The following is a 21,438-nucleotide window of genomic DNA, read 5'->3' as shown; positions in this document are numbered from 1 at the left end:
GGCTCCTAATAGTAGGCTGGTAAACATCCATGACAGTTGACAGTGGTAGTAGCATTTACTACTTAGTCAAACCTGGATAAGCAACCACTCAAGTGACTGGTTGCTGACCCAGGTGGTTGCTCATGACAGGGTGTAAAATGGACACAACTGTTTTTAATGTGGCTTGTGACTAGAGGTAAGGTTACAACTGCCAGGTGCAGGCGCATGCGTGACCAGGTTAGACTGACCTCAATACACCTTTCTCAAGCAGCGGACATGATAGAATAAAAACGAGGTCATAGTGGCGAACATTATTAGAACAATCCTAACTGTCCACCACAATTAGCAGTTCCAGTAATGATTACATGGTAATTAGAGAATCAACCAATGTGGAAGTGGCTGCATGTCTGTCAAATAGCTGCATTTATATGTTTTTATTTTGCATTTATACGTTTTGACAGGAGGGCGGGACTATGGGATCAGTCAACGTGGCTCTAAATTGTTGCATCTTTTCTGTGCATTACACTAGTTATAACATTCTAAAACTCGTTTTCATTCTATCATGTCCACTGCGTGAGAAAGGTGTATAATAATTGACGATTTGAGGGTTTATGAAGTGTTTGACTCAGTTGACTTTGCGAGTAGATATCATCTACTCACAAAGTCAACAGAATGCAATATTCTATGATCTTATGATTATGAATGACTGAGTAAACACACTTACAGAGTCTTATGTAAGAATGATAACTAATGGCCTATTAAACATCCTAACTTTGTTTGTTTGTTTGTTTGAACCTTTGTTTATTCATGATAAGCTCAAATCGGCATGCAGGCTGCTTTTCATTGAGGTCATGAGGGAAGTAGTAGGGGTCAGATACAATATAACAGAGATACACAGTCATTTGAGTCCTAATAACTCTATCAACATATATCTAGATTACATATTTATGATTCAACAATATACAATTTACATGATTGTATACAACATACAACAGATAGTAGGGGGAAAGCTGGTTCATGGTCCGTGTCTGTTCGTTTTGTTCATTTCCGTCACTTCAAGAGTGACTCTAAATGAGAGCCTGCATGCCCCTTTTACGTAGAGCATAATCGGCCGTTTTAATTTTACGTAGAGCGTTGCCGACCACTCCATAATTTAGCGTAGAGCGTAGGGAGGCTTTTCTGAATTTAGCGTAGAGCCTAGGGAAGCTTTCTGAATTTAGCGTATTACGCAGCCGGCCCTCCGAAATTTAGCGTAGAGCGTTGTCAGGACCCCCCATGCAGGCCCTCCTAAATGGAAGTTAGATTCTGTTTTATTGTCATAAGAGAAAGAGAGAGAGAAAATGGTTTATAACAGTGATGATAAACAATTATGGTATTCAATACGGTATGTTACGAACGTTATATTTCATAATGGAATGTTATCATGATAACACAAAATAGACCTTTAATGAAAAGGTGTCATATTTAGAGATAATCTATGTGGTACATATATCAGGCTGGTGTATGTTGACAGTACATTACATGTACACTGGACAATAATTTTGGTACATGCCTGTATGCATCCTTCACTTAACTAAGCTTAACGTACTTGTGACATTACTGACACCAAAAAGTCACCAAAGTACAATATTTCTCGATTCACTTCAACAAACACAGACAGTTCTACGAAATATACACCCTTCTGATGTTATTGAACATCTTAAGCTTAAGAGTATTCATACATAACTCACTATGATTACAAAGTCACACCCAAACATCATTCCAATATAATACATGTTGTACAGACTTGATATTCTGTAACAGAATTACAAAGAGAGGCTATAATAGATTGTAAATGAAGATGCATTATATCATCATTTACAAGCTTACACACAAGCAGGACCACCTTGTAGCTGATGATTCATCAATCTATCATCACACAAATGAGGCAAACAGATAAAGGTTTCTTATCGGCAATGTGGTAGGTGCATTTCAACCCAGTCTAGTTGTTCTCTGCAGCTCTCAACTCTGCCCTGAGCTTGATACCATTCACAGCCTGGGGGAAGGGCTCAAACTTCTTCAGCTTCAGCGTCGTCTGGTCAAATAGAAACACAGAAAAACACAAAAATGAAGAGTTGAGTGCGATTTTCAATAATCCGGAATCCAGCATGCATTATATGGATTACAGCACAGATTATGGCGCGAAATCTGGCATGGATTATGGCACAGGTAATTTGGTCAATCACATTCAGCAAAATCAATTTTTTATCAACAATGTAAAATCTATCATGACACAAAATTCAGCCACGTCACCCATTGCACAGACTAGAATGATGGCCCAATGAACAAAAATATCAACAGCCAAGGACCATTCAATATCAAAATGAATGATCAACATGATCATGATCAACATATATACTTACATCAGTATCAGGCCCAGTCCTGATGTGGTACTTCATGAAAACCTTGGCCAGCCCGATCTTAGCCTCCATCATGGCCAGGCGCATCCCGATACAGTTCCGTGGCCCCGCGCCGAACGGCAGCCAGTCGTACTGGTCACGTTTCTCTCGCTCCTCTGCGGTGAACCTGAAGTAAGGATAGTGTCAATATTTTCTGAATTTTTACAATTTCAGCACCTTACTTTGGAGAATATACTTTCCTTTATTTGTTTACTAGTCGATCCATTGTAGTTCGCTTTAACGGTGCACACCCCAGTTCTTCCGCGACCGGGGTCCACAGAAGTGCGCGACAAAAAAGTGACGGAAGGGTTTCGAGGGGCTGGGTTTGAGTTTAGATTTCTCATAATGTGCTTCGAACTGACATTTAAGATACTAGCATGGCTGAAAAGCGTATGAATTGGTGTGTTTTGGGTGAAAATTGCGTTTCGATCTGAGCCTTACTTCCGGATATCCATCCGCGTTGATGGTGAAATGTCCCTTGGCCGGAGATTGACCTTTGTTGCGTTCTGTGGGTCATGCTGACATGCCTCGCGCCGTGGATGATTAAAGAAATCTAAGTACTAGAATTTTCTTTATAATTGGCTCGACTGTACGCTAGGTTTTTCTCTTTCTGACAACATCAGTCGTTTCTACCTAGAAAATTTTTTCTACGAGTTTTATCCTACGCAAAAGTGCCAAAATGTGACCATCGTTTTTGACGTGAAAATTATGTTTTTGTCTCCTGATTTACCAAAATTAGAGAGGTTGAAGAAACAGAACTCAGCTGGTCCTATAGCGGAAGGGATAGGCTTTCATCCCATACACAGTTGATTTACTTCGGAATACTTCCCTGGAAGAGACAGTACCTAGACTCGAGGGTGCGCAGCCTCCAATTGAAACCCCAAATAAACTGGGGTGTGCTCCCTTAAACGGACCCGTCCTGCAAAAAATACTGACCATAACAGCCAACAAATTGCATTTTTCCCGGGAAACTGTGTAGCCCGGACCCAACCTGATCGAAAAAAATTCGGATTTCGCAAGTTTTAATATGGTTATATAATGTCATATAATGTGCTGATTTGCCCCCCTCCCACGCCCCCCCCCCCTTAGAACACGGCCAAACAGCCTTCAAAGTGTGTTTCCTGAACATTGATGACGTAACATTTACCAAAACATTGTTTTTTGCATTACTCTATTACAGGGGCACTGGGATATTGCATATGTTTGTTTAATAGTCGCTCCTGCATCAAGTAGCAGACGCTTTTCAATGAAAAAAGCCTTTGATGACGTCATTCTCGTACTTTCCTGCCCAATCCAGTGTCAAGTTCGCTGTCGCGCTAGTTTACAACATTCAGGCAAATAAGTCGCACAAATCAGAAGATACATCCCTAGGCTTGTTTATCGCACCGAGACCGACACCAATTTGTACAGCCTTTTCTCAGCAGATGCCCGTTTATACGTTCATAGCTGTTAGAAGTGCGGCTCAGACCGCCATCCTAACCAAAGATACATCATTAAAGTTTGTTTTTCTACAAAATAAAAGAAATCTTGGCAACGAAAGCACTTGGGTAATGAGGCTAGGTCTATTCTCTATCAGTTAACGCCCAAAATTAAAATTCTAACTGCTTCCCGTAGAAGTACGGAACTTAAAACGGCACTGTTCTCAATGGAAAAGACAGGCAAGTGAAAGTCATTGTGACGTCATGAAGTCAACTACGTTCTAGGCGGTTTGTAGCGTTTATTCTAGTCAGAAATAGAAGGAAAGCCTCCTCCATCACAAGAGCGTCTCACTGACATGCCTTTCTACTGCAATACCTGTTCATTAAGCATGAATTTATGGAAAAAATCGTCTTCAAGTGGAAGCTACCATTGTGACGCAATTGCTATTATGCGCCTTGAATGGTACCGAGGCCCAGAAGGACAAAATCAGCCTTCCGACACGGTAACTTTCAACCACCTGTAACTCGAGAACGAAAAGTCGCAAACAACTCAAACTTCGCATGCTGATAGGTGATAACTCTTTTAAGTCATAGACAACATAAATCATAATTTGCATATATTAACGGTGCACACCCCAGTTCTTCCGCGACCGGGGTCCACAGAAGTGCGCGACAAAAAAGTGACAGAAGGGTTTCGAGGGGCTGGGTTTGAGTTTAGATTTCTCATAATGTGCTTCGAACTGACATTAGATACTAGCATGGCTGAAAAGCGTATGAATTGGTGTGTTTTGGGTGAAAATTGCGTTTCGATCTGAGCCTTACTTCCGGATATCCATCCGCGTTGATGGTGAAATGTCCCTTGGCCGGAGATTGACCTTTGTTGCGTTCTGTGGGTCATGCTGACATGCCTCGCGCCGTGGATGATTAAAGAAATCTAAGTACTAGAATTTTCTTTATGATTGGCTCGACTGTACGCTAGGTTTTTCTCTTTCTGACAACATCAGTCGTTTCTACCTAGAAAATTTTTTCTACGAGTTTTATCCTACGCAAAAGTGCCAAAATGTGACCATCGTTTTTGACGTGAAAATTATGTTTTTGTCTCCTGATTTACCAAAATTAGAGAGGTTGAAGAAACAGAACTCAGCTGGTCCTATAGCGGAAGGGATAGGCTTTCATCCCATACACAGTTGATTTACTTCGGAATACTTCCCTGGAAGAGACAGTACCTAGACTCGAGGGTGCGCAGCCTCCAATTGAAACCCCAAATAAACTGGGGTGTGCTCCCTTAAAAACATTTCATACAGATCATAGGGCAATGTAACTTTGCTAGATATATATGTCTATACATATGTGAATATCATACAACTGCTGCAATCATTGCAAGTGTAATATAACAAGCAGAGAAGACCATCTTATTTTTTCAATCTGAGTTTGTAATATTACATTAGAATTTTTGGTATTTTCACATTGCAAGAAGAGCAAAAGCATCATTGATCAATCGCAAAAGATAAGAACCACGGTACCTTTCAGGAATGAACTTCTTTGGTTCAGGCCACCTTTCGGGGTCATAATGAATGGCGAGAACTGGGATCAGGACAGTCATTCCCTTCGGAATCTTCAGCCACTGGATTGTTGTATCTTTTGTGCATATACGGGTCATGCTTCATGAAAAAGAACAATAAATACAAGCATATACTTTAGTACCGGTCAATTTCATAGCCTGACTTAATCGTGCTCCTAGAGACCGGCCCTATAGTTACTACCTCCTCATGAACCCCAGCCAGCTAGAGATTGTGTAAAAACAGGCTATGGCAGTTCAGAAGTTCCTACATATTTAGAAACTTGAAGAAACAGGGAAGTCCTGACATGATGTGCCAACACTCACATCAGCGCAGCAGGAGGATACAGCCGGAGGGTCTCCATGATGCACATCTCCAGGTAGGTCATCCGCTGGAGAGCTTCGTGGTCTACCTGGTCCTAAAGGTCACGGATACATGAAAAAACATGGATACATGTATTATCAGAAACCACAACCATAATGTAAAACAACTACCATCCTTACAAGACCTATGGTATGGTACAAATGATACAAAGCTTTACATGCCTAAATAGGATAAAAATTCTGTGAATCCAATCTTATCACAAAGAGTATGAGGGCAACCCAGTGTGCTTCAATGAAAAAGCAAGCCATAGCAAAGCCACATTACACTCACTTCTAACCACTAGAAAGAGCAATATGTTTCACCTCCATTGCAGACGACTTAGCCTGACTAAACCATGCTCCTAGCAGGCCACCCAACCAACCGGCCCTTATACTTTGACCGTGTTGAAAAGCGACCTGTGTGGCCAAAGAAGCATTCGAAGGAAAATAAAGGATTTGACTTGACTTGAGGAGGGGGGGGACCAATTAGCCCCTGGCAGCAAGAGATCTTGCACCACAGGCTGTTGATGACTGCTCTACCTTAAATCACGTTGGTAAGATTGTAAATGGAGCACAAGTCACTTTGAATGGCTTATCGTTACTGCTTTATTGCCTCGTTGTAATACCTTTTCCCCCATGACATCATCAAGTTCCTGGATGACCTTGTCCTGTGCTTGCTGATTGGCCGCCAGATTGTACAAGGTGAATGCCATGGTGGTGGCAGTGGTGTCATACCCAGCAAGGAAGAAAACAATACCGTTGGAGACCACATCGTCTTTAGTCAAGGCTGGAGGAACCATATCATCAGAAAATAAAAGTAAAGAGCATTGCAATCATAACCTTAAGTTAATACGGTAGCATCGATAATCAGAAATGACATCAATAGACCAATGTCTAAAGAATTTAATTTAGCACAGAATCAACAAATGTTAGTCCAGTACGTATATAGTATACATGGCAAATAGATGACACTGGCTGAAATATTGGACCAGCAGGGCAAGAGTCCATTGCTATAAGTCATCTAGCTTGCATCTTTATTGCAGGAAATGCTTGCAGTTCTGAGGATAGGATGTTATACAGTAATTGTTTCTCTTTTGTGTCAAGACCATTGGATGCGTAACTTTTTGGTATCCTTGAAGGAGATTTTTTAAACACTTGGCACTGATACAAATTAGCTACCTGAATGTAACGGTGAGAATCATGTATGACTTATGACTGAATGAGTAATATAAGTGAATCATTGCTTTGTCTCATATCACCTTGCTTTTGTCCTGGGACTTTCACATCTCTACTGTTGCCCCTTTCCTCCTCTTCTGGCTCTTTATGGGCATTCAACATTAGCTGCATGAAATCCAACCGTTCCTTGGAAAGGAAAAAATGTAGAAAATTAGTGCAGTATAAAAAGGAGCGTAAAATGTGTTGATAGGTGACATTAATATAGTTTGTGCTATCAAAGCTAACAAACATAATAAATCAGTTTTTTCTTATGTGTCAGAAATGAGTGGGTCAGAATATCTATGAAAAAGACCAAAGTACCAGCTGAACATTTGGCAGGATGAAATCGTGAAATGAAGATGTATCAAATGTCCATACCAGTTACCAATTGGTAATTGTTCTATGGAATAAGAAAAGTTGTGAATAAAAAGCACTCACAGACACTGTTGTTTGCCGTAGTTCAATCAGCTGGTCCAGAACCTTGTAGAAGAAGTTTGTTGTGCTTCGTGGGAAGAAATTATATCCTATCCCTTCCAAAAGTGGCTTCATGATCCATGGGAAAAACACTGAAATGTTGTCAAAATCATCTATTCAACATTGGTGTCAGGCATAATATAGAATTCTCTAATATCATAATCACCAAGGGCCCTGTCACACTTGTGCGTATATTTAAGTGCGCATAAGTTGCGCATTAACATTTTCATGGTTTAAGGAAGGCTTGCAAAGAAAAAGTTGTTTTCTACTTTGACCCCTGTTGTGCAGCCTAGTGATCCAAACTATGAAATTGCTTATTTGGCTACAAACTTAACCTAGACCAAAAACATGTAACTCATGCAGACTAATGTATGTACACACAAGTGTGACAGGGGCTTAAAGTAAGTAAGCAATATATGAATGTATATGGATTATACGCAAAGAATAGTTACATTCTCAAGACTCATCACACTTTCAAACCTAACTTAAAAGTTGTACTTTACTCATATTTGAAATTTCTAATATGAGTGAAATTAGGCAAGAAGACGAAAAAGAATTAAAAGTAAACCCTTGATATACATATGTACGTACAGAATATCCAGAACAAGGGATTTTTGAATGGTCCGTCAAAGCCTTTCTTGGCATGAACAACGAATGGATCATTGGGGTTGCGTTGGGAGTCGATCTCTGTTCCAAATGCTACACTGGCGATGGCATCCATAGTGAAGGCACCAGTCAGCCTTTTAACCAGAAAATAAATACCAAAAAAGTTAATGAAAATGTTACTTTTTGTCCTATTGATTCTCATGATAATACCATCATCATCATAATTGTTCCTCCTCGTTGCGAGGTGCAGCAAGCAAACTACTTTCTCCAGAACTGCTTGTCCTTAATGCCACCACCATCAAATTAAATAATCCTAAGGCTTTTAAATAGAATAAACTGACCAGTTATCTTGGTACATCATATTGAATAAATCTTTTCAATCATCATAGATATGCACCAGACTGTTGCATAATCATACATTGTTCATATCTATCATTGTTTCTACATACTCTTTAGCATCAAACGACTGGCCTTCACTTGTGCGTTCACCGAGATTGCTCACAAGCTGATCAGCACACCGGTTCAGCTGTCCCGACATCTGAAACACAAACATGACAGTGATGGGGAGCCTGATTAAATTGTAGCCTGAGTTCGTTAAAATCCTCCCACACCATAATTGATGTATAGTGCGGTGCCCATCCCCGTTTCGTAGCCCTGGGCCACGCTGTGGTGCAATCACTGCAGCAGGGGGCTAGTCCACTGGCAGTGGAGTGTGTTTAACTTCCATACTGTTTCAGAAGTATGTACCATTTTTATAAAGTCTTTGGTATGACTCAATGCGCCTCTTGTCCAGAAGTGTCCTAACCCGGGGCTTGAACCCAGGCCTTCTGATCCAAGTAATTTGAACCAGATGTGGCAAGTACCAGAAGCGCAGACCACTACACCACAGGGACACTCCCGTAGCCTGAGTAACAGCCTTTTAAGCTTTCGTCTGCTCCCCACGGCTGGTAGCGGATCACGATCACGGGGTGCGGAGTCAGCGGACGAGAGCTAAAAAGGCTGGTACTCAGGCTAATTGAAATGTGTTCTCCCTGACAATGAACAGAATAAAGAATTTGTATCATACTTTCACACAAGGATTAACACATGGTTTCCATAAATGTTCAATTGTGAACCATCTTATATACATGTCTTATATACATCTCTTCACTTGACTTCATTGAATTCATGACCAGATGTAAAAAAAAATTATATGTACTACACATCAACAACTGGCTTCTCAATTGCTTTTGTATTATACTGTGTTATGATTTTACGTTAGTAAATCTAAGTATTTTCACATGATTTTTTATAGACCATAGGCATAACCTGCTTCAGCTTTCCACCACTGAAAGCCGGGCTTAGAGTGCTCCTCATGTTCTTCCATTCTTCACCATTGACTACAGTCAGCATGCGATCGAACGGTCTGGTCTTTAAGAATTGTGTTTCTCCCTGAAAAACAGAGTATACGTATTGAAAAAATCTCAATCCTTAATGAATGGGAATCCATACATGCAAATGGTACAAAAAACATATCATAATATTCCTTCTTCAAGTTCTTGGGAAAGGTGACAATATCTAAAGTACAAGTATGTGTTGCAACAGTCTACAGTTGTCAATCAACTCTTCCTACTTACAGTTCTTTGAGAGAAATTGTGAAACTGCTTGACGAAGACTTCTCGAAGCATCTCTCTGTCAGAGATCACTAGCAAGGGCGTGGCTGCCCCACGGTAAAGCCTGTCAGTAAAATGTAAGAGTCAAATGAGATATAAAGTAGACCACAGCCTGGTTGCCTGGCTAACTATGTCATAAGAATACACAAGCAATATGGTTATCATATCATGCATGTGAGATTGTGAGGTCAAAAAAAATTCAAAGTGAAGGAAAATTCAGATGCTTTCACTACATTGAACATTCCCTACAGCCACTTTCAACAGTTTCTATGGATAGATACATGTACTTTGAAACACAAGAACCATGTGATAAAAGCTGAAAAAAATGAAATGTTATCAACATCCTTGAAGGGACCTTGGGCTGTTCGTGCAACTGCACGGCGGCCTCGCCATGACACAGTGTTTTGGCCAAGCACACCGAGTCACCCCTACTCTTCTTTAAAGCTATCAGAGTTTGAAAATGTTGTTTGAAAATGACCTGTGCAGGTATTGACTTAACAGAATTTGTTGTATGTGCATATGATTCTGAAAACATGTACTCACCCATACACCTTTCCATACTTTTGTTCCCTCTCTACTTGGAAGTCTGGGTTATAAACGCCCTGATGTTGGAGGGGGAAAGTAAAACTGTTGAGCAATTTGCAAAAGTCTCTCGATAATCAGTTCATAGGACCTTATACAGTACCTATCGAAAGGAAGATTAACAAAATACCACACAGTATTTGTTGGCACAATTCTAATATTACACATATACTAGTACAGGACTATAAGTGCATACGAATATGTGCACAATAACGTACATGTCGAACATCCAGCACATTTCCGATCACAGGCCACGGCCTCGGTCCTGGCACCCCCATCTTCTTGAAAGTTGACAACGGGCGCACTCCATATCTGTTCAAACCAAATGGGGAATTTTCAATGCAATAATTCTTATTTGTTCTGTGCATAAAGTGATAAAGACAATATTGTTATCGTGACAAGATAAGGTATCCAACATGACAGGAAATTACCGTGAAAGGAGCTAATTGCACAAGTATATCAAAATAGCATTCTTACTCTTATTCAGAAACAACAATGATGTGGTTGGGCTGGTACAGTCGTGTATACATAATATCATATCTCTGAAACAAAGAGGCGAATAGAACAGTCTCCTGGCTTCTGGGAATCGAACCCGGGCCCACAAGTCCACAGGCCACATGCCTTTACCACTTAGGCTAAAAGGTCTGTGTGTTGTTAGAAATCATTCTGAAACAAGTTTTAACTGTAATTTCCAACACAAAAATTGGGCTTAAACCCAAAGTTTCGACTGTACGACACCAGTCTAAATGTCAAGGAGTGATCAATCCACTGTTGGGATGACGTCACGTTATGCAGATAGCACACGTGACTCGGTGAGCAGTGGATCATAAGTAGCGGAAAGTCTGCTGCGCCCGCTATCTCTGTTGAGGGATGGTTGTAGGGCCCTGATCAAATGGCTTCCTTGATTCCTCTTGGATTTGCTCACTCCTTGACAAAGACTGGTGTCGTACAGTCGAAAATTTGGGTAAGGCCAATTTTTGTGTTGGAAATTACAGTTAAAACTTGTTTCAGAGGTCTAGATCAGTTAGACTGGTCAGTTGGAGGTGCTTGAACCCTACTGTTACACAGCACTCTCCCTTGACACCCAAAGAATTCTTGAGGTGAAATTGAAAAGGGAAGTTTGAAATTTTCCTATAATTTATTGATAGTGTGACTTAAATAGTTTATTGCCAAAACCATCAAATCACACATCAAAGTTTAACCTAAATTTCTGTTCTAACTGTTGCAGAATGCCCTTGCATGAACATAAATCTACTAAGGAGGTTCTATTCAACAATGTATAAATTATAAGGTCCTCCTTGCATCAGATAAGTCATAAGACCTCATGTTTACACAGGTTCCTTTGCTCTGATAAAGACTCACATGTACAGTAGCAGCGCCAGTAAGCCCAGAAGGACCCACGTGACAGGAATTGGGAGGAGGTCAAGCCCCATGTTGAGTAATATTCAGAGTTTGAGAGAGAGAAACTCCCACAGAAATAGCCAGGCAGGTCCAGTTTTTAGTCTTGTTAGTGACGCTTGACACTGACCTTAAGGGCGTTGACCTATGACCCTACTAATTCGGGAGCGGGCCGATGTCACATCTGTGAGGTCATGACATTCTTAAAGCCACTTGCTTGAATGTCTAGATTACTAAATATCGATTCTCCTATCCGGGGTGGAAAAAATAGATTGATACAAAAGTTTTGTCCCCTCAAAAACAATATTTGATATTTTGGCAAGTTGGCCGCCGCGTATAGGATCATGGGAGATTTTCCACTGCGCAGCTATCCTGCGCACAGCAATGGACGACTGAATGTTTTTTCGACACGTCAGCTTAGAAAATAGTCGGAAAATCGTCTGTTTTACTGCTTAAACTCGGAGTTTACGTCACGGGATGGAGGAACAACAAGACAGAGTCATCGGGGGTGAAGGTGGACAGTGGGTGGGGGACGAAGCGCACCCAGATCTGTCTCAGAAAGACCCGACCATCGTACAGGACACCTACAAGATAGGTAAACAGCGCCACCAAACTGCACAATCATTTAGCCTTGTATCCGGGTTTCCGCCACAAAATTATAGATACAAAGCATAAGAATTGATATAACGTTACCAGTCTACCCAAAATACGCATATCCTTGCTATCATAAAAATATATTTGTGGCACTGCTACAGATATCATTTTAATACTACCGTAAAACATAATTTTTTCTGATTTCATATATGTAAGCAGTTATGTTTGTATTCGATCGAATGATCCCTGTGGTTTATTGCTGTCAGTTTCATGTACTTTGTATATATCTATGCCTTGTTTACATTTGATGAGTATGATACACAAAGTGTTTTATGTAAGAGTCCTACATGTAGTAAAAGTAAGAATAAGATGATATTAACCTGAGACTTTCCGGGCCCGGCTGGAGGCCTGCCTGCCTTAGCCCGGGACCTCCTCCCCTCCCTACTTTGCCCCTGACTGGGTTATCTGGTGGTAAACCGAAGTTGAACTTGAAGTTGAATAAATAACAGTATAATATCCTCCTGTTTGAACACCTGTAGTGAGAGGTTTGCTGACCCAGTACGGATGGCTGGTGTTGTTTGTTATCATCGTACTGATGTACCTGAAGAGTAAACTGAACCCTTACCTGGAACAGTACAGGAGGAAGAGGGAGAACGCCACCAACCAGGCCTCATACAGTAAGTACTACACCCCATCACTCTTAGTAACATTAAGCTGTGCACAGCAATGGTTTAATCCTCCTCACAGAAATAACAGAACGCATAGAAGCTGAATGCTGCTAGATCTCAGATAAGCATACTATGGGCATGACAGGACTAGAGTTAGCTGTAGGTCCTATATTCCTAATATGATATAAAAAGATATATCGTGTAGCGTTAGCTCGGACATGTTGTGAGTCAGAGAGATTGCATTCGTCATTTAGAATGGTGATGTAAAGCTGCCAGTCCCATGTTTGTGGGAGCTACAGGCGTTAAACCTCTGCACATAAAAGAAGGAAACACACTTATTGAGAAAAGTAAGGGTGACCCGGTGTGCTTGTCTGAAAGTGCAAGCTGTAGTGAATCCGCATTTCACTACTAGCTCCTTGAGAAAGCAATGCATCATACCTCACGTCAATGGAGGGTGATTTTTTTTCAAAAAGAAGGAGAAGAATTTGAAGTGTTTGGATTTGAATGGTTGTTCCTTTCCTACAGATCCTGAAGTGGCTCTGTCCAGACAAGAGGCCATGGAACAGGCTCGTCTGAGGATGCAGGAGAAACAGGACGCACTGGCAGCGCAATATGCAGAGGAACTGAGAAAGGTAACGGTTTGTCAAGTGCAAAATGATAGCACTTCTGAAAATGTGTGATTGTGTGGTGTCTCGATGCTGTATGCATTCTAGCCATATCATATCTTACAGACAAATTTTCAAACTTTGCTTGTGTAGCCACATTTACACCAAAAACAAACAAAATACAAGACATTCTGATTTTGACGGATGATATGTAACATAGTAATTGATGTGTTTAATATCTGCTTTGTGATTTGTTTTTTATTTCCTATCAATCAGAGGGAGGAAGCAAAGAGGCAGGAAAAAATAGATGAGTGGGAAAAACTTCAAAAAGGGAAAGGATACCACTCTAAGACCAGAGGCAACCAGGTATGGACATCTGTTATAGTTCAAATGTCTCTCTGTAGAGTCATTGGACGGAATAAGTACAGAGTCTAATTTAGCCTTTTGTTATTATACCTTTAAAGTATTTTGAACACAGAGATAACGTTAGTTCTTGATTTGTAAGATACGAGAATATACATAGAAAGCATCTGGGAAAACATTGTATTCATGGCTAACTGATCAGTGGAATTGTCAATGTTTTCTCTAGGCCGATAGTGCAAGTGGAGAGTCTAAACCCAAGCCTCAGCCAAAGAAGCGTCTCAGAGATGGTACGTACAGTCCTTTATTTTCTCTTCTCTGATTCTGTTGTTGTTTTCTATATGCTAATATGCGGTCTACCTAACTATCTATAGATTATTTTTAACATGTTATCATACATTTAGGACATAATAAGTTGATCTTGCAAAATACACTTAAGCTAATTCATTTGGATTATAGACATTATCCATACTTCAAAAGTGTATTTTCTTTCGTTAGATGCAAGGTTAACATAAAAATACTTTTTGATTGTTAATTGTACAGTCTTAACCCTTTGTTTTCCAGGTTTCAACGCCATGACTGGAGAGGGTGGGGGGTCAAGTCGCTGGCGACCGTCTCCAAGGGGCGGGGCACGTGGGGGCGGATGAGGTTAAAGTTCGTGTGCATGGACCACAGTGCACTTTGGTTATGTCCAGCCCACTTTCTCCTCTTCTCCATTTCTTCCACTTCATTTCTCTCATCTTCCTTGCCTTTCTTTGAGGTTTTAGCTTCTTTGAACCATTCAACTTTTCTCTTGACTTTTGTCTTAGCTGGACACCAAATGCCTGTGTGTTTGCACACAAATTCAGCTCCATCTTTCCAGCAGATAGCAACATCTTACCACAAACCAACAACATTTGTACTATTAGAGCCTATACGTAACTTTTTCCACACTAGTGTCACAGAAGAAGCTGCCAAGACTGTGAAGTTCCTCAGATACAAAGTAGTTAGTTATTTCTGGGTCCATACAGGGTCACAGCAGATGTTACAGCATAACAGTCTCTTTGCATTACTTTCTGCAATAACTTTGTAGTAAGGTTTACTTAATGAGTTGTATCAGCTTTGAGGTTATGTGGGGTGTATTGTCACTGTACGTTGGAAAGATGGAGTACAGTACATGTAGGCAGTCAACTTCTGAGGGCAGCTGCTTTCAAAGCAGGACATGTTTTATGATACGGTTATAAGTTATGACAGTCTCTGAACACCAATTATGACAATACATTAGTTCTAAACAGTTTACAATATATGTTATACTGTTAAAAAGCCACTAAAGTATAGACTAAATAATATTTTGTCTTTACTAAAAAGATTTGTGTTACTTTTGCTTTTCAGACAGGTCAGGGAATTGCAATAAACTATGTAGGTTTGTTACTAATTGTTAGTAAAAAGAAGCTGTGCATATATAGCAAAATTGTTGCATTACCTATTGTAGAGGAACTGCACTCTGTATTTGCAGCTTCCTTGAGAGAATGATACAAAACATGCTGTGTTACATCGTATAATTCATATCTTTTTCTGTAGATAAAGTACCAAGTATGAGATATAAAGTTGAATATATATTGGTTAGAAAATCTTAGTAAAAAAAGAGATGTTTTTTTTCTAGGTTGAGTTTTGAATTCTATTTGCAAAAATTTAATGACGGTAAACCATCATTTATCAGCAAAGCCAGAAATACAGAAACTTATAAAAGTGTGATATGAAGATGTCAAAGAAAGGAAAATGTCCTCGCTTTGCTCTGCCCTCAGAAGTTTTAATGATGTTGGTGCTAAAAATGACAGGGAAGTCAGTAGTACAGACTGAGGAACTGCCTTATTGTGTTGAACTGTTGATAATGTTTCTTTGAAATAAATAGATATATACATGTCATTCAATATCAATGGAATATATGTTATGATTGAATTATGCTGTCGAAAAATGTGTACAACTGCAACTTTCTGAGAAATAAAATTTGTGTGTAGATAAATTCATGCACTCTCCTTTGTGGCAATATTTCGTAAAAATCATTAACATTTCAATTCATAGTTTTGGTATTAAACCCGGTTCTCCAGCTGTTTCCATTAGTCGCTGAAGAAAGATAGCGGGTGCTGTCTGAAACGTCTGACTTTCAAAATTTTACCCAGTTGCTTGAGTAACTGTTTTTGGCGTGCCTTGTTACCAGGATGTTTAACCTTCATCAACGTAGCTATGCCATCTATTCGTCTGTAACAATATTTATAGAAAGTCATTTTTTAAATATTCCAAGTCACTATCATCTGTACAATGGCGACAATGACGTTTACTTGAGCCTTAGAACCTGTTTCTGTAATTTATTGAGATCTCCATTAGTGTCACATAAGAGACACTTAGCGCTAGTTTCCTGGTAAAATCCATTTCGAAATTGTGCGGACAAGGGACCAATGAATGTCCCCCATAACGTGTGCAGACGCTTGAACTGCGAGCCTTTTAAAAGCCCTGGTGCAAGCCATGTCGACCGTGATATTAAGAAAGCGACGATTTGAAAAGCACTTTTCTACGTCACAGCATGTACACAGACCGTTCGACATTGTTCCGGCTTCTTGTCTGGCTGTACTGTGTTTACGTATACGGTATGGGTTGGCGACAAAAAGAAAACGGGAGAAAATAGAAAGCCCGACAAAAACGTCTAAAAACACATAAAACCCAGCCGGACCCATTCCTCTGCTTGGGGAGTACTGTGTTGACCTCTCTGGTTGACCTAACCATATTACTATCAATACGTCTTTGTCGCCTGTATCATTAGATGGTCTTAGATCTCATACAATCCTCATATAATCACGTATAAGGCCTTCAAATTCGAATGATTTTGAACCCGAGCTGACTTACGTTGAATGCGTCATTGCCTGCGAATACCTCCAGCAGCCAATGGTTGTCTTGGTGAGGGCTGTATCTCTTTCGTGGGCGTTGGATCTGTTCAAAGAACAACGTACAGTCTTACCTTACACGCAAAAGAAGAAGATCCGATTGTGAGAATACACCAAGAGAAATTCGTGTGTAACAAACGATCATAACAGCAAAGCGGCTTGGTTGCCATGGATACCCAAATGACGTTGCATTAACGTTATCTAGTTAAAGCCAGGGGCTTCCTGCTGTCTTTTTCAAGGCAGTTAGAGATTTGGTTTGAGCCGGTAAAAGCTATTATTAGCGTCTTCTCACGCATTGAACGAGTGTGAGTCGCAGAAGCGGAGCTCGAGCTTTGTCTGCCTGGGCAATATAAGATGCCCTTGATGTCAGAAGTCGTCTGTAGTTTGCACCAGTGATGTCGCAGTATCTAGGAAGCAGTTCTGTAGCAGACACAACCACAGTGGCTGCGAATCTGAACGTGACTATTCTGTGGGACGACGGAGAGGGCGTCAGCATGTACGGACCGATGACTCGACTGGTCGTCCTGGTGACCGTGCTGTCAGTGGTCATCATCGGCGGGATGCTCTTGGTGTCTTTCAATCTCTTTCTCAGGTCAGGTACAACAGGTTGCTCGTTTTATATGTGTAGTCCGATTTGACAACCAGCCACTTTCATTTTGCCCACTTTCAATTTCAGTTCCAATGACTTGTACAAGTCTAGTCGAGTAGAAAAAATGTATCCATACTAATATTGGCACAAAGCAATGTTGCCTGGCCCTGCAGACTGGTCTCAAATTAAATTAGCATCGTATATATATGAACTGAATGGCTGGCAGGTTTGTCTCATTAAGTAAGCCGTGTATGCCGTCATGCCTCACACTGAGAATGATTCGTCTCCACAGAACCGAGCCCTACGGCCATCGTCACATCAGCGGCCACGACGATCACAACGAACGCTACAGCGCGGCCGTGTCTCACACCGGCGAGTCCCTGCTATACGGGCACAGCGACATGATGGACTTCAGCGAACTGCCATAAGACTAGTTAGGCTCGCAAACAGTGGTATGGCTCTGGAAAGTGTCCCCGTACCTTGGACGTAGTCTCTACCAGACTGACTACGCTGGCTATAGGGAGAATAATTTGCCAGGGGAATTTGGGTACCATAGGGTTTGGCCGGCTTCGGAGGGAGGGAGGAAAGATAACCTTCCCGCGGACTGACTCCCCAGGAAAATTATTCCCCCGTTTGCCCAATTTTACGATCCATACCCCCGTAAAAAGGCCTGGTGGAGGCTTGGACGCGTCGATATTTCATTGGAAGGTTCTTCAGCACCAAGGAAAGTTCGGCATTCCAGTGGGCCTGTAGACTCCGTAAGATGCTTAGGCGTTCCCTCAGAGGACCGCCTTTACTTCAGACAGTTCGGCATTTCATAGTCTGGATGCCAGACCCCCCAAACTCTAACATATCTATCATGTGGGACACACGATAGATATGTTAGAGTTTGGGGGTCTGGCATCCAGGCTAGGCATTTCATTGCAAATTCAGTATGAGAGGCGTTGGGATTTTCTTCAGTACCGGACACTTCGGTAATGTGTTAGAAACATGTGTCAAAGACACTTCGGCATTACGTTTGAAAACTTGCTAGTATCCTTGTCGCCACAGCCATTTCTTTCTGGAAACACATCCATGTACCGAATATGTCAATTTCGCTTGCTTGTTTATACTATTATTAATGCATTTCCACAAAAACGTGACAAAACTGAGCTCGAAAAAATGTTTTGGGAGACATTTACTATAATTGGTCCCTTGTTTGCATTATTGGACTTTCTCACATACAATGTAACTCCTTGTAATGGCCAATACTACTCTACTCACACACAGTTGACCTCATGGACATAAATGTACAATACATGTACCTCATTTATATACAGTTAATCTAATGGAAGAATATATCCCGACAATGTTGTGCCTCGGTGACATACTTAATATATATATATTCACACATCACAGACAAGTATGCCGTACTCAGAAAACTAGATGACTGGCAAAGTGACATTATGCACTGTATATTAAACGCTGTTTCATGAGACGAACTTTCAGATAATACTTGTTGTCATACTTGTCATTACTCGGATGTTTTCTGGAGAGTTCTTATGTCTAAAGTAGTAGCGTTACATCCATACGGCACAACCTTTGTCTTCTATCGTTATGGACATTTCGTTACCCATCCATCTGCCCACATTAAAATCAATGAGGATGTGTGACAGTGTGTAATCTGTGCAACGCTGATCTGGGGATATGTGTTATTATCCAGGCTCAGTTTGCGTGACTGTAGTGTACTGTTGTTAATCTCATTTATGCTCCGAGTCTAAAATAGTCTGGACCCTAAAAAGTAAACGCCTGCACGAACGTGTGTTTATATCCGTGGGAAATCTCCTTTTAGCCAGCCCAACTAATCTCAAGCTTCAAACTTAGTTTGTTTGTAACTGAAGAAATTAAAAGGTAAAGTTCGGCAGCCGCGCGCGAGGTCGGTCGTACGTGCACCGTCCTGGGATTTTTAGTGGTGCGGTCGTACGCACGTCGTACGCTTGCAGCTAGAGAGTGCCTTTTGTAGGGTATAGCTAATTGCAGTTTGTAATTGCCGTAAACAGAACTTAAATTTTTCCGGTTGTTGGCAATTTCTTTAATGATATCGCAAGCCGGCCGGTAAACGCCATTGAAAACATAACCCCCGCGCTGGTTTGCTAAGATGCTATTCCAAAATGAATCGCTAAACGTCGCCTTGCCACCGCTACTCTTCATGTTGTGATAGACATGGAAAGAGAAGACACGCGACATCGATTTTCTTTGAGTCACGTAAATGCATTTGTCAAGTGCACTTTGGACTTCCCCTGCAACATTCTGCGGCAAGTGTGAACTTGTAAATCAGAGATTGTCCAAACACTTAGCAGCAGCCATCAGTGAATCGGAGCTCTAGAAAAAGATGGGTATATTTGAGGTACTACTATCCAAGGATTTCAGAATAGATATAAAAGTACTAGTATGGCATTCTTGAATGTTCCAATCAATAGAAAGTTTCATGATTGCGAATTCCTGCCCGTAGGCTAATTGTAAGTACATGTGCAAGTACATGTACATGTAACACGGAGTGGACGGACAGACAATGATGAACAATATAACATATGACTACTCTAGTCTTAACTACTGACACTACAACAAACGTTCGGTTGGCACTTTTCCTGAATGGAGACAACCTCCCCAACAGCTATACTCTATCATTGTTACAAATTATTGTACATAATCATTATAGTTCATGAGTTCACGTGGGGTTAACGTTAAGTGTTGGTAATATCTACTCACAACAAAAACGATGACAAAGTAGAAGGCATGGCAAAAACGCCTAAAAACACGTTAAAAACCAGCCGAAACCCTAGCTCTGCTTGGAGAGTATCATCGTCCCTGAACTACATAATGGACACACTCCTGTGTTATCACGCACCTTCAAAGTTCGTCCTTGTCAGGACAAATATCCGGGTATTTTCAAGTGAACTCACCAGACAAGTGCTAATCTGGGCACGTCTGCGCTGAGAAGGTTTCATTTCCGCAAGTTCACATCTATGCAACGCCGTCATGATAATGGTTAAGTTAAGTCTGTAGGCACCTGCACGTCAAGCTGGTTGCGTGGCAACCTGACGTCACAATAGAATAAACTCTACACTATAATGTTCATAATGGTACCTTGAGCGGATGGCAATTACTTCCATATATGGTTAAGCACGCGGCGTGTCTTTGATGTCTCTATCGAAGATTTCGTTTCTGCCATATCGTTTCTAGTCTCTAGCAGACTATCTACGCTGGCTATAGGCCGATAATAATTTGCCAGGGGAGTTTGGTCACCATAAGGTTTGGCGGGGGAAATGTTAGCCTTCCCGCGGTCTGATGACTCTCCTGGGAAATTTTCCCCTTTTTACCGAAATGTTGAAATTGTTGGCTTTCTGGCCTCTATATGGCTATCTTTGGTACTATTCCTCCCTGGCTAAATTAGCATTTTGACTTTTCATTCTTTTCTTATTAACACGTTAATAAAGAACTGTAGCTGTACTGAATATTGATAGCTCGTCATGAAAGAATTCTAAATCTGATTTTTTTACAATATGGATGACGTCATCAAATTTCATTGCCCTTAATAGGATTTTTTCTAAGAGGAAACACAGCACTTTGGTACATAACACTACAAAGAAACTATATTTTCCACGTGCATAATTATCAACGCTACGTTCGCACAAATTGATATCTATGAAGTATCCATAATCATCAGAGAATTATTTCTTTCAATTAGGTAAAACCAGTTATTCTTTAATAAGTACAGATGATAAGACATTTGTGCGAACGTACGCTTGTAGCTTTGATCATTATGCACATGGAAAAGATAGTTTCATTGCAGTGTTATGTACCAAATTGCTGTGTTTCCTCAGATGCACTGTTATCATTATCATAACAGACGAAGGGCTATACGGTACGTGGTGCATTTGCTCACAAATAAGGATTTTTTCGTTCACACATTGTATATTGCATATTGTGTTTCGATATGCGATTAAGCCATTTTAAGATCAGAAGTCACAACTCAAAAGTC

The 21,438-nt window shown here is 40.8% G+C and overlaps 3 protein-coding genes across 4 annotated transcripts; 2 read left to right on the top strand and 1 right to left on the bottom strand.

Annotated features, from left to right (window-relative positions):
• Positions 1 to 751: 751 nt before the first annotated feature.
• On the bottom strand, positions 752 to 11,832 carry LOC136447267 (cytochrome P450 3A8-like). 2 transcript variants are annotated; one of them, XM_066445999.1, is made up of 14 exons: positions 11,814 to 11,832; positions 10,504 to 10,597; positions 10,247 to 10,305; positions 9,668 to 9,767; positions 9,360 to 9,482; positions 8,501 to 8,589; positions 8,037 to 8,185; positions 7,410 to 7,537; positions 7,016 to 7,118; positions 6,383 to 6,543; positions 5,721 to 5,812; positions 5,359 to 5,496; positions 2,382 to 2,544; positions 752 to 2,053 (listed from the first exon to the last, which is right to left on the bottom strand). In XM_066445999.1, exons 2-14 carry the CDS (start codon positions 10,561 to 10,563, stop codon positions 1,961 to 1,963), a joined length of 1,458 nt encoding a protein of 485 aa, XP_066302096.1. In that variant the 5' UTR covers positions 10,564 to 10,597; positions 11,814 to 11,832; the 3' UTR covers positions 752 to 1,960. The 2 variants fall into 2 exon arrangements, with proteins under 2 accessions (XP_066302096.1, XP_066302095.1); XM_066445998.1 differs by lacking the exon at positions 11,814 to 11,832 and adding an exon at positions 11,648 to 11,801.
• A 207-nt stretch (positions 11,833 to 12,039) lies between these two features.
• On the top strand, positions 12,040 to 15,912 carry LOC136447268 (selenoprotein S-like). The gene is made up of 6 exons (XM_066446001.1): positions 12,040 to 12,278; positions 12,817 to 12,954; positions 13,471 to 13,577; positions 13,827 to 13,916; positions 14,140 to 14,200; positions 14,475 to 15,912. The coding sequence occupies exons 1-6, from the start codon at positions 12,161 to 12,163 to the stop codon at positions 14,555 to 14,557; spliced, it is 597 nt and encodes a 198-aa protein (XP_066302098.1). The 5' UTR covers positions 12,040 to 12,160; the 3' UTR covers positions 14,558 to 15,912.
• Positions 15,913 to 16,492: 580 nt separating this feature from the next.
• Positions 16,493 to 17,947, top strand: LOC136447270 (uncharacterized). Its single transcript, XM_066446003.1, has 2 exons — positions 16,493 to 17,420; positions 17,710 to 17,947. Exons 1-2 carry the CDS (start codon positions 17,224 to 17,226, stop codon positions 17,843 to 17,845), a joined length of 333 nt encoding a protein of 110 aa, XP_066302100.1. The 5' UTR covers positions 16,493 to 17,223; the 3' UTR covers positions 17,846 to 17,947.
• Positions 17,948 to 21,438: the final 3,491 nt, after the last annotated feature.

The sequence above is a fragment of the Branchiostoma lanceolatum genome, chromosome 13 (genome assembly GCF_035083965.1).
Source record: "Branchiostoma lanceolatum isolate klBraLanc5 chromosome 13, klBraLanc5.hap2, whole genome shotgun sequence".
NCBI lineage: Eukaryota > Metazoa > Chordata > Leptocardii > Amphioxiformes > Branchiostomatidae > Branchiostoma > Branchiostoma lanceolatum.
Note: the sequence above shows the minus strand (reverse complement) of the source record. Positions and strands in the feature narration are given on the sequence as shown.

Bases quoted from the DNA above. Each gene is read 5' to 3' on its own strand.
- LOC136447270 (XM_066446003.1), top strand. From the start codon at position 17,224: ATGTCGCAGTATCTAGGAAGCAGTTCTGTAGCAGACACAACCACAGTG. The intron at 17,421-17,709 runs GTCAGGTACAAC...TCGTCTCCACAG, and splicing joins TCTTTCAATCTCTTTCTCAG to AACCGAGCCCTACGGCCATC.
- LOC136447268 (XM_066446001.1), top strand. From the start codon at position 12,161: ATGGAGGAACAACAAGACAGAGTCATCGGGGGTGAAGGTGGACAGTGG. The intron at 12,279-12,816 runs GTAAACAGCGCC...GAACACCTGTAG, and splicing joins ACAGGACACCTACAAGATAG to TGAGAGGTTTGCTGACCCAG. The intron at 12,955-13,470 runs GTAAGTACTACA...CCTTTCCTACAG, and splicing joins CACCAACCAGGCCTCATACA to ATCCTGAAGTGGCTCTGTCC.
- LOC136447267 (XM_066445998.1), bottom strand. From the start codon at position 11,718: ATGGGGCTTGACCTCCTCCCAATTCCTGTCACGTGGGTCCTTCTGGGC. The intron at 10,598-11,647 runs GTGAGTCTTTAT...TGGTTTGAACAG, and splicing joins CTGGCGCTGCTACTGTACAT to ATATGGAGTGCGCCCGTTGT. The intron at 9,483-9,667 runs GTAAGTAGGAAG...TCTGTTTTTCAG, and splicing joins ACAATTTCTCTCAAAGAACT to GGAGAAACACAATTCTTAAA.